Source organism: Typopeltis vanoorti, chromosome 20 (genome assembly GCF_054136105.1).
Source record: "Typopeltis vanoorti isolate ZY-2024b chromosome 20, IOZ_Tvanoo_1.0, whole genome shotgun sequence".
NCBI lineage: Eukaryota > Metazoa > Arthropoda > Arachnida > Uropygi > Thelyphonidae > Typopeltis > Typopeltis vanoorti.
In genome coordinates this window covers 17,813,672-17,827,100 of record NC_143568.1, presented here as the reverse complement: position 1 = coordinate 17,827,100, position 13,429 = coordinate 17,813,672, and the positions used below count along the sequence as shown (strand labels likewise).

Genomic DNA, 13,429 nt, shown 5'->3' with positions numbered 1-13,429 from the left:
AAGAGTGCAGTTAAAGTCTCCAGCTATTATTGTGTGTTCTTGGTCAATTCTAGAAAGATGGTTTTGAACGATGTCCAAGATTTGTGATGCCAGAACATCCTGCTGTGGTATGTATATATTGAACACATGTAGGGTATTATAATTGGGTGCTTTTATGTGAGCATACTTGGCGTATCCTGATATACTTCAATCACTTTAAGTTTGTAGGGGTTTCATGATGTATACTTAAGCTAATCCCCGCTCCATGGTGTTGTTGGGTTGCAGAGTGATGTAGGTCATAAAACCACTCTGCCCATATTGGATGAGGAGTTGATATTTGTTTCTTGCAGAAGTATTTGGTCTATATGATATTTCTGTACCTGGTCAAGGACTAATCTAATGTGTTAAGCAGAGGCACACCCTCTTGCATTGAGAGAAAAAAGGCTCAAAGACATTATGTTTATGAAAGTTTGATTGTAAGTTGAATTTAATATTGGTCCTCGTATTGTGCTTGTAGCCCATTGATTAGGTAGTAGATTCGCTTGCTCCTGATTACCTCTGCTCTGCTCTTTTTACATTTCAATTTCGAGTGTAGATCCTGAAGTTGAGATATTAGTTCCGTGATTTTTGTGGTGTATTTAAGGGTTATAGTTAATTTGTGAGGGGAGCCTTGCACTTTTTGTATGAAGGATGACAGCTGCTTCATGGTTAGGAGACCGTCAGTGTGGGGAAGTTCCCCATCAGCTTCTTCCACCTCTAAGTCGTCGTGTGGAAGTACAGTTTCCTCATCGTCTGGAAACTCTGTTCCTCCTTTTCTGGCTGCAGGTGATGAAAGGCTATTCTGATTATTTTCTTATTCACGGGCAAGCGGGTTTTAAGAAAGTTAAAAAGCTTTCTACATCTATCTCTCATCCTGAGATTTCATATTTATAAGGTCAAAGCACCTTGTGGCAACTTGTTTTGGTGAAATACATATGAGCTCTGCATTACTTTATCCTTAGCATTTTCAGGTCTGGCTCCCACTGAGGAGACCTCAATAAAGGTCAAAACCGGTATGGGTAATGACCATTGCCTTTAATGTTTAGCATCATACATCTCCGTAAGGGGATGCTTTACATTAAGAGGAAAATACTAAGAAAAGTGATCAGAGCATTATCCACCTTTACCACGAGTTGCCTTGACTGGCACTACCATGGATTTACACTATTTGCAGGCGCAAACTTGACTTTCTTGTCTGTTTGCTTACTTGAGAAATAGGATTAAAACCAAGTTTATATAAAATTACTGTATTTGGTATCTTGAATACATGTACCCAAGTTAAAAAAACTTCCTCTCTCTCTCTCTCTCTCTCTCTCTCTCTATATATATATATATATATATATATATATATAAAATCAGCTAACGCCTTTTTATTCCCGTATACGGGAGTAGGCGAGGCCATTTAGCCCTATCTAACTTTTGGAGACTGAGTGGGCAGTTCAATCTCCACTGGTACCCAATCAGAGACAGATGGCCCAAGGCTATCACTAATTAAGCGGTACGCAGTGAAGAGAGACGGCTCAAATGTGCCGCCATCTCGTGGTCCCTTAATCCTACCACAATATATTTAATGTCTGAAATAATGTGGGTTCTACGGTCGATTTTCTTGAGTTTACAGGACGAAAAACCCGAGTTTCCGGGAGGAAAAACCTGCTTGCCCGTGCCAGAGATCGACTAACTCGGGAATATATATATATATATATATATATATATATATAGAGAGAGAGAGAGAGAGAGAGAGAGAGAGAGAGAGAGAGAGAGAGAGAGAGAGAGGAGACATGTTTGATATGATTACAACTGCTTATCAAATTATAGATAGAATACAATTGTTTATCACATGCAAACATCTGGAAAACTTTTAAAACAATTTTTTTAACCAAAAAGAGCTGAAACAAGTTCTGAAGGAGCTAGATTTGGAACTAGGTGCTAGATTAAAATTTTTGGAGCTAGAAAGGAATAAAAGGAGGTAGATCTAGCTCCAAAAAAGCTAAATTGGCAACATTGTGCTTGAATCGCCCACTCAGTCTCGAAAAAGCTAGAGGGTTAAATAACCTCGCCTACTCCCTATAAGGAAATAAAAAGTGTTAACGGATTTATTTTATTCATAAAGAATAGAGAATATTTGTCATCTTTCCTCCAAATTAATTTTACTATCGCGCTGAAACCTTTCAGTTATTTTCTTCATTAATCAACTTTAAAATTATTATTTGAAAGGCTAGTTCCCTTATTTTAAATTAATTCAGCAACCTAAAAGAATTTTTTACATATTAGTGAACACAATGTAAATAAATATTTATTATGACTCTGTAGCAATTTTGTTTTGATTACAGGTCCAGCCTGCTCAACTGAAATGTTGCATAGCACTTCCTTTTTCAAGAATTTTGATGTTGATGAATGGAATTTTACTCGCAATGCTGATACCATTTTAGGACCATCTGCTATGTTGCATCAAGGTTATTTAGATTTTCTCAATGGAAAAATGGTAAGTTAAATATTTCTTTGATGATATTTGGTCTTCTAGATTTTTCATGCCCACAGAAAAAATGCGAAGTGTATTTTTCAGAGAAAATGTTAAGAAATCAGCATTTGTTAGTCTGGTCAGACAGACCATTGAGATTCAACTCAATTCAAAATATCCTGCTGACAGAGGGCACATTCAGGAGTAAAATGATGGCTTCTTTGGTGATACTGATTTTTCTATCCAGCAAAGCAGGCAAATCAGTCATTTGAATGATTCCACTTACCAACTAGAAATTTTTGTTTTGTTTTGTCTTGTTTCAGTCAGTTCCCAGTTGGTCGATGTTTGTACCTGGTAAATAGTTTGTTTGAGCCTCCATAGTTCAAAAGGACTGGATTCGAATTCCATCTGGGATGCGAAAAACCTCCATCAGGGCTTTTTATCTGAAAATGAGTTAGTCAGACTCATAAGGGGATGGAGATTTTTCCTCCAAGAAATTCGGGTTTTCCATCCGCAACTATGCAAAACGGCCAGTTGAACACATTCAATTTATAGACAGAGAATACTTGTAGGCATTAGGCTAACCACCTTATCCCGGAATTAGTTTTATGAATTCCAAGGATACTCAGAAGATAGTGAGCGATAAGTGCCTGTCAGAGCCACTGACTGCTTTTTTTCTAATTCTAATTTATATACCATATTTTTCGCCTTATAGGACGCACCGTTGTTTTGGACGCATCACATTTTGTATGTCGAATTTTTGAAAATAAAATATTCTTCGTAGTATAAGACGCGATTTATGCTTCAGATTTTTCATATTATTATTATTATTATTATTATTATTATTATTATTATTATTATTATTATTATAAATTGTAATATATGTATTATCCATTTATTTTAAGTGACACTTTCGTTTTTGCAAGCATGCATAAATTATTTCTCTTCATAAATTTAAAGCAGCATGGCAACGCTATAAAATCGATGATATTTTTTTTTCGATAATTTTGCTCGTTGAATAAGCGTTTTTGCAAATATGCAGCAACCCGATCTTCCATGATCTATTATGAAAGTTTTTAATTCATTTTCAGTTTCTGGCCATCTGGTTTTCTGCGGAGATTCTGTTTTTCAGAATTTACTTATATTAATTGCTGGCAGTAATTAATGGAAGTTCGATGTATAACGCTGACCGTAAGATAAACCGGTTTATAAGACGCATCCTAATTTTCAGATACATTTTTTACTATATATATATATATATATATATATATATATATATATATATATATATATATATATATATATATATATATATATATATATATATATATATATATATATATATATATATATATATATATATACAGTATATATATATATATATATATATATATATATAGCCGCACTTGTTAGCCGTCTCTTTATTGTGTGCCGCTTAATTAGTGATAGCCTTTGGCCAGCTATCCATGATTTGCTACCTACCAGGGATACCAGGGATAAAGGGCTAAAACGACTTAGCCTGCTCCCTATACGGGAATAAAAAATAATAATAATAAAAAGGTGTTAGCTGATTTTATATATGGATATGTATATATATATATGTATATATATATATATATATATATATATATATATTAGGATAACCAAGTTATCTTATAAACTTGGTTATTTTAACTCCTAATCCCAAGTATGCAAACAATTAAGTTTGCTCCTGAAACAAAGTTCAAGTCTAAAGCTGATAGAACACCAGGGCAACTCATTGTAAAGGTGAATAAAGCTCTGATCACTATTCTTAGATTTTTCTATAATGTAAAGCACATCTCAATAGAAGATGTATACTGCAATGCATTATGGGTGGGGTCACTACCCAGACCGGTTTCAACCTTTTTTGAGGTCTCCTGAGTGAGTAGCTAGACCCTAAATACCAAGGTTATAGTAATACGGAGCCTTATCAACTTTACCTATAGAAGTTGCAACAAGGTGTTTTAATTTTTAATAAAAATCTCTGGAGGAGATATAGATGTAATAAATTTTTTAACTTGGTGTTGTATCATCTTTAGACTTGAACTTTGTTTCAGGCGCAAACTTAATTGATTACATACTTGGGATTAGGAGTTAAAATAACCAAGTTTATAAAATAACTTGGTTATTTTATAAACTATACATATATAACCAAATTTATATATATATAAGGGAGATACTAAGCGAAAGTGATCAGAGTTTACTCCACCTTTACCACCAGTTGCCTCACACCTGAACATAGTTTAGGTGCAAACTTGACTTACTTGTCTGTTTGCTTACTTGGGAAAAAGGATTAAAACCAAGTTTATAAAATCGCTTGAAATCTTTAACGTATATTATACAAAAGTTAAATCTTTCTACACACACACACACACACACACACACACACACATATATATGTAGAAAGTTTTTCACCTATTATCAGGATTAAAAAAAAACTATGATAGTATCATAGACAATTATCGCCATCTCGAGGGAACTAAATTCTAACACCCATATTATTTAATATAAGTTCTGAAATCGATTTACCTGAGTTTCACAGGAGTTTCACAGAGAGGTAAGGAAAATACTTACCTCTCCGTGACGTAAGTCAAATAATTCGGGAACCGTGGGAAGAAAGGCTTAGAAGAATTTCATCTATTGGGTAAATAACATCGAAGATAGAGCCGAATAGGTAATCTTCATCTTTTTTGAAACAATCCCTTAACGTCTTTTATTTTCCCAAAGAAGAGTAAGCAGCTCCTTTAGTCGTAATCGATTTTGAAGAATAATGGACAAGTAGTCTCACTATTTTGGGAACACTATCAGTAAATGAATGCTTCAAGGATGGAGACTGGCTGCCCACTAATCTACAACAAAGTTAGTTAGAGCTAAAGAAGATGGGCCCTCTCTTTGGGAATAAAGTATTAGCATTTTTTTAGGATATACAGAGTCCATCAGAAAATGTATACACACGTCAGCAAAAGAAAAACCTGTATAAAAATTATAATACAAAATTTATGCAGTCATCAGGGGATGAATACAAGTTGCCTTTGACTTCAACAATTACACGAGATGCTCAAAGTGGCTACCATTAGCGTCCAGACACTTATTATTATGGCGAACTACTGATTGAGCAACGTTGGCCAAAGTGTCCAGTGGGATTGCTGTGCATGCCATTTCAATTTCTTTTCGAAGGGCCACCAGTGTAGCTGGTTTTCTAAGATACACTACATTCCTTTAGTCTCCCATAGGTACAAGGGTGTTAAATAAGGAGAATGTGGGGGGGGGGGGAACTCAACTGCATCTCTTCGTCCTATCCGTTGTCCCTGCAAACTCTCGTCAAGGTAAGCTCTCACGTCTTGGTGGTGCGCCATCTTCTTGGAAGAGAAATTGATCATTCCCATAATATCCATGAATAGTAAAATTGATGTATGTAGCATGTTTAGGTACACTTCACGAGTAACAGTACCTTCAAAGAAGAATGGTCCTATTAAATCCCTAGATGACAATACACACTGGACATTGAGCCCCAGTAAATTGACTGTCTTGTTCCCATGAACGCCCGGATTTTCTTGAGTTCAGTAAACACAAACGAATACTTGCAGTTGTCAGGAGTGTTGGAAGTTGTGTTGCAAACTCATGCCTCCATTGTGGTTGAATTTCAACATCATTCTTAAATTTAAATACCCCTTTAAAATGGTCTTGCGTTCCTCAAACGACAATTTTGCCTCGGCCATTTTGTTTGACTGTCCTACCGGTCATATGTTGATGCTAGTATTCATGTGAGTAACAACATCTTTTGAGAGAACATCATACTACACATTGCTACCGTAATTCAATCCAACTTCGAAAACAGTCCACAGTCCATCTGTTAAAGTGTGTATACATTGTTTTGATGGAATCTGTGTATATATATTGAAGAAAGAAAGTTTCTTGTGTATCCTTTTGCCTTGAGAGCCAGAAAAAGAACCTTTATAGATTCAATTCTAGTTGCCAAATAGCGAATTTTTATGGCTATTTTAGTCCCTTTTCTAAGTGGTCACTCTTTAGCACAGGAAAACTAGGACTTTTTCATCCAAAAACTTGGATTTATCAATTCAGAAATACCAAAGGTAGAAATCACACTAGTTTCAGAACACAATACTAGTTTGAGTTTAAGAGCGTAAGATGCCAGCTATTGTCTACAATACTCTCGTCCAGATGAGAACAACTATCAGTGGTGCTTAACAGGTAAAAACTGGAAATTCAAATGATAAATAGGGCTACAGGGGCCTTACATAGATACTTATCGAACAGCCAATCCTGAATCCCGTTGACCAACCTGACATTTAAACCCATGCGCTGCAACTTAAATATCAGCTTATCATGTGGCACCCTGTCAAATGCCTTCGTTAAATCCAAGAAAATGGCAGTATATGCCTTTCCCTCATCTACTGCCCTTGTAACTTTATTGCAAAAAGCTAGCATATTACTAAAACAAGAGCGTTGCTTCACAAATCCATGTTGGGTCTCATAGATACCATTACCCTCATCTGTCCAATGCGGTATACGGGTCCTAACTAATTTCTCCAAGATCTTAACAACTACTGATGACACACAAACTAGCCTATAATTAGACAATTCCAGTCTGCTACCGCCTTTATGCACTATCTTACCTCCCTTCCATTCCCTGGGCCCTTTCCCGTAGCCAGATTTTCATTGAAAAGCCAGATCAAAGGAGCTGTCAGTTCCTTAGCACCTTCTCTCAAAACTAGTGATGATACAGCATCCAGTCCCACAGCTTTACTGACATCCAAAGTACTCAGTATTTGGAACAAGCTATCTTCGTGCACCTCTAAACCTCGAACCTGCCCTATCCTTCTAGTATTAAAATTTACTCCTCCAGGATGAAATACTCAAATAAAATGTTCATTGAAAAACTTCACTCTGTCCTCTGCATCGGTCACTATATTCCCATTTTTATCCCACAAGACATTCTTCCACAGTCATTTCTCCTCCTACTGGCCACCCAGCTAAAAAATTCCCTGATTTTCGATAGGGCCAATCTCTTCTAATATTCCAGTTTCGCCTTCCTCACCATACTATTCACTCTCCTGGCCTGTGTGCTATATTCATCATGCTTCTGTTCTTCATCTGTCTCCTTATATCTCTTCCTCTTTTTCACATGCAGTTCCTGTTTAATATTGTTTGTCATCCACTTTTAAACCAAATTGCCTACTCTTCTTCACTTGTGGAATACAGCTTACTATTGCTGCTAACAAATATTTTTTCACAATTTCCCAAGCACTAATGATATTCTGGCCTAACAATTTCTCCCTCCATGAAACTTCCTCAAGTTGATGTCTAAGACTATTATAATCATCTGCGTTATAATTCCACATACATATCCGTTACTTTGATACTCCTGCATGTCTATTCATCTTCCAAGTAAAAACCACACGGTCACTCTCCAACTGGAGGAAGAGATGTCATCTCATTTATTATCAACTCTTCTGATGCTATGACCAAATCTAAAACTCTTAAACCTCTTGTTCCCTCAATTACATGTTCACTAAGACATTTGTCCCTCAAGAAGTCTTCACATTCCATTCCCTTATTGCTACATGCATCTTCCTCTCTCCAATTTATACTGCTGTAGTTAAAATCTCCCATCTCCCATAACAACCATTCTTCTTGCACTTTCGAAGCCCAACTGTCTAAACATCTCCTGGTCCCCACCCTCTGTGCTCCTTGGTTTGTAGCAACACCCCACTAATTATCCCTTCTTGCTCATCTCTACCACACACCACATGCTTTCAAAACCATTAGTGTCACTGCCTTCCAAAGCCTCCACTCTTAGAGGACATAAGTACTGCAGTCACTTATCATAAGCAATACTCCACCACCACACTCTCCCTTCCTATCCTGCTGAAAAATGCTGTACCCTGCTACTTCTATTCCTGTTATTATATCCTCTTCTGTCAACCATGTCTCAGTGATCCCAATAATCGTTGGAGGCTAGTGCTATCAGTGCCACCAATTCCTCTCTCTTATTCCGGATACTCCTGGCATTAGAATAAAGCATAAAAATGCCACTGTTTCTATACCCAGCATTATCCCCCCCCCCCCCAAACTCCGCTGGGCTCAGCGTTACTTGATGTCGTCCACCTTCACCAGTACTCATTTTCACAAGAGGCCACCCCTGTTACCATCCACCTTGGACATTCTAGTTTCCCTGCATTGACAAACCAACTCGTTCAGAACAGCAGTCTCTCCAGATGCCCATGTCCTTCCTCATTCAAATGCAAGCGGTCTCTCGCAAACAATTCCTTTCTGTCCTCAAACGCCCTCCAAGCATTCACATATTCCAATCCTCTCTTCTGACACATTCTAGCTATTATATTATTCAATATTACTACTATTCTGCTCAGCTCGTCACAATCATATCTAGGCAACACGCACATTATCTTTCCTCTCTGCATCTTTTTTCGTACAACCTCAAGCAAGAATCTCATATCTCTCGCTGATCAAGTTACGTTACCTCTCAAGTCATTTGTTCCTACCATCACGATCATCTCATTCGCCCTTTCACTCCTCTAAATTGCCATAGCCACACTTTCTATCGTTCCTCCAGGCAAACACTCCTCAAGCATCCTATCTTGCACACCACGGATCATTGATTCGTCATACATTACACCTCTCACCGTTCCTCGATTGCTCACATTCTTCCCTCACTCTCTCCTCTTAACACTTACTCTCTGTATTCCCCTAATTACCTACCTTCCTGACACTCTACATCCCTGGTTCCAGTTCTCCCTTGCATTCTTCTCATTCCCTCTCTCCTGATTCGCCTTGCATTCGTCTCTTCGATTCACCTAATCTGATCTTTCACACTTCTCCTCTCATTCCCTAGACATTCCACCTGCTTTTTCAGCTCATTTATCTCTGACTGCAAGTCAGCTACTGTTATTTGCCATTCATCCTCCCAATTGAGACCATCTCCGAAAACGTCACAATCATTCAACCTTTCCATACTCCCCAATCTCAATCTCATTATTTTATTCATATTTCTCCCGCTATTCTCGCCCTCTATTATTATTATTATTATTATTATTATTATTATTTTCGGACTACTCCAGGGAGTCCTTAGACTCATCGAGGGAGGCCCTAAACATCATGTCCACACAACTATACGATTTTCGCACAGTATCTATCATACCTTGCCTTGAACTCGCTCACTGTCATAGCACCGATAACAGACTCTGGCAGCTTATTCCACTCATTTACCACTCTAAAAGTAAAGAACCCAGCTCTAACACCACTGCTAACCACACACTTGCCCAGCTTCCATAGGTGTCCCCTAGTTCTCCCACCACCAGTCCTGATCTCAAAAATATCCTCTGAATTAATCTTATAGAATCCTTTTAGCAATTTGAATGTTCAATCATATCTTCACTTTTCAGCCTATCAACCAGTTTCTGCAACCCACAAATCTTCAACCTGTTCTCATATGGTTCATTCCATAGACCTGCTATCATCTTAGTCACTCACTTCTGGATCTTCTCCACCTCCTCCCCATCAAGAAGGAACCGAGGTGACTAAATCTGGGCACAGTAGTCAAGATGAGGTCTTATCAAGGCTCGGTACAGAAGTTCAATAACTTGCTTGTCTCTGCTCGTTAAGGTATTTTTCAACAACCAAATGAGTTGACGAGCTGATTTAGCTACTTTCGCAATGTGCCCCCTAAACTTCATCTCCCTATCCACCAACACTCCCAAGTCCCTGGCTTCATCAATCTCTTGGAGTACAGTTCCCCCAATGTGGTATACTGCTGCTAATCTTTTCACCCCAAAATGCATAACCTTACATTTTGTCACATTAAATTGACATCCATTCTCCTTAGCCCAGAACTCCAATCTATCTAAGTCATCCTGTAAGACTTTGACATCTGCATTCACTATCGCCCTACCCAACTTTGCATCATCAGCGAACAAATGAACTGTTCCACTTAGATCCTTCCCTATATCGTTAATGAACAGATTAAACAGCAGTGGTCCTAGAACAGAACCCTGTGGCACCCTACTACTCACAGGCCGTCTTTTGGACTCCACTCCTGAAAAAAACACTCTTTGATATCTCTCCATCAACCACCCACCTATCCATCTCACCAACTCTATATCCATTCCCATATGTTGTAGTTTACGGATTAGAATTCCATGTGGTGTATCCTGTCAAACGCCCTTTCCAGGTCCAGCAGTATCACTGTAAACCCATTTCCCTTATCCAGTTCAGCCGTCACCTTGTTATAACACTTGAGCAAGTTACTCAGACATGATCTACCCTTTACAAAGCCATGCTGTCCCCTGTACAGTATCTCATTTTCATGAATCCATTCCTGTATTTTTCTCTTGACTACTTTCTCCAAGACCTTGATAACGACTCCTGATATGCTGATCGGTTGGTAATTTGCAACCATAGTCTTGGATCGTCCTTTATGCAGTGAAACTATTTTCCCCTCTTTCCACGCCTTCGGGACTAAACCAGACCCGAGACTCAGATTAAACAACATGGTTAAGGGCACTGATAATTCCTTAGCCGCTTCACGCAAGACCCGTGCCAGTATACAATCCAATCCCACAGATGTATTCACATTAAGGTTCTGCAATAGACTATTCACCTCCACTTCATTCATCACAATTCCCGTATAAACTAATGGCTCCTTCATTTTATCAATGTCACCACCTGGATGATATACTTTTGCAAAGTGCGCGCTCAGTAACTCCACTATATAGACTGATTCAGTGACCTCCTTACCATCGTCATTCCTTAAAATCATTTTGCCCTGTACATTTTTTTCTTGCTTGCAGCATATTGAAAGAACTGTTTGGGATTCTCTTTTGCTTGCATAGCTAGTTTCCTTTCATGATCGGCTTTTGCTGTTTTTACCACACTCGTTACCTTTCTGGCCTGCACTTTATACCGTTCGTGTGCCTGCAGGTCACCCATTTCTTTAAATTCCTTCCACAGTTGTTTCTTTTTTTGCAACTCAAGCTTAATGGTGTTATTCATCCATTTAACCCCTACTTGTTTTACTATTCGGACCCTAGGTATACAATCGGCCATAACCTCCTGTAAATGCTCCTTGACCACTTCCAATGCTCTATCGAAGTCCAGCCCTTGCAGTTGTACATGCCATGGCACTGATCTACGCAATCTCCTAAGCTTGTCATACTTGCCAGCACTGTAATTCCATATATACCCTGTCTTAATAAAAAATTCCACACCTTTAGCTACCTTCCAGGTCAAGACCTTATGATCACTCTCACCAGTAGGTGGGCAATATGGTCATATTCATTACAATCAAATTGTGAGATGCTATTACCAGGTCAAGCACTCTCACACCCCTAGTATTTTCAATTACATTCTGTCTCAGATAGTTATCCCTTAATAATTGAATAAAATCCATTTCCTTCCTCACATGTGTCCTCTCCTCCTTCCAATCAATGTTACCATAATTAAAATCCCCCATAATAATTACCTTCCTTCCACTCATTTCATCAATTTGTTTATGCATACTATCTCCGCCATCTATTCCATCACCTGGTCTATAGCAGCACCCAACTGTATATTTTATTCTGCCAGTCAATCTCACACCAAATAGCCTCAAATGAGCTCCTTTCACTATCCTGCAATACTTCAATTCTCCTTGGCTGTAGTTCATCAGCTATCATCAATAACACCCCTCCCCCCATTTTATTCTCTCTTCCCCTCCTAAACACACTATAACCTACACATTCTATCCCACTAACTATATCATCTTTCGTCAGCCATGTTTCACTAATGCCAATAACCTGTGGCCAGGAAGAGTCAATCAAGGCTAAAAATTCTTCCTTCTTGTTCCTAATACTCCTGGCATTAGTATACATGAAATGCAGAGGTCCCTTTGTCCCACCCCTATCTTGATGCGTTATTCTAAATGACCCATTCCCATTTTTTGTCCTTAGTGCTGGCTCAGGTACACTATATACATTTTTACACTCAACTGTCTCACTGATGTCTGCATATCCACTCCCCCCCATCCTTGGTAGTTCTAGTTTCCCTGGTTCTGCACATCCATTTTCACTTCATTCAGCAACACTTTTTCCAGTCTTCGCACACCAAATCCATTCAAATTCAGGCCATCCATCTTGTATAAGTCCTTTCGCCCATCAAACTCATTCCACACGTCCACGAATTCCACACCACAACATCTGCATAACCTGCGCATAATGTCATTGGCGATTATGGCCCTCCTAAACTACTCTCTGTCATACCGCGGCAACAGACTCACCATTCTAACTCATACCACTCATAACACTCATCTCTCTATGTGGAGAATCTCCCACCTTTGACTAAACGAGGTCAGTTATAGTCATCTCTAACGCACCAAGTTCCTTCCATTGCCTGCATTTTGCGTATATACGTATTTCCCCTTCTCTCACCTGCCACATATACAACCGCCGGGACGCATACATTCCACAAGTCCCGCATGCACAAAATCCCGTATTATATCACGCAAAATGGAGTCGTTAAATAGGGGTGGACTTGGTGATACGTCATTTGCAGTTTTAGCTGCCACAGCCGCAATTATTCAAAATGGTGGCGAGGAACTTTTACAACTAAACGCTAAATATGTATGAAGGAAAATAACTATAGGTATAACTATTCAATATATAAATAAAAGTACAAACAAAATACAAACAAAACATTTAAGTACACTAATCCCTCGATTAATGCGTCCTCGATTAGTGCGTTTTCGATTATTGCGTCATTTTTTTTTCGATACCGAAATTCAATTAGTGCCCCTCTAAAATTCGATTAGTGCGCGTATATAAATCTTAAAAGTAAATGTTACAGATTTTAAAAATTTGCTATTTATGCATTTTTATGGCTAACTATTTCAAAAAATCACTCACCAGAAAGAAATACTTT

The 13,429-nt window shown here is 38.3% G+C and overlaps 1 protein-coding gene across 2 annotated transcripts in view; it reads left to right on the top strand.

Moving 5' to 3' along the window:
* Positions 1-13,429, top strand: part of LOC150095258 (uncharacterized) — a 512,519-nt gene that overhangs the window by 59,455 nt on the left and 439,635 nt on the right. For both annotated transcript variants that reach the window (XM_090410467.1, XM_090410466.1), the window contains exon 5: positions 2,349-2,500. In XM_090410467.1, coding sequence (XP_090266593.1) covers positions 2,349-2,500 — 152 coding nt within the window. The remainder of the gene's footprint in view (positions 1-2,348; positions 2,501-13,429) is intronic.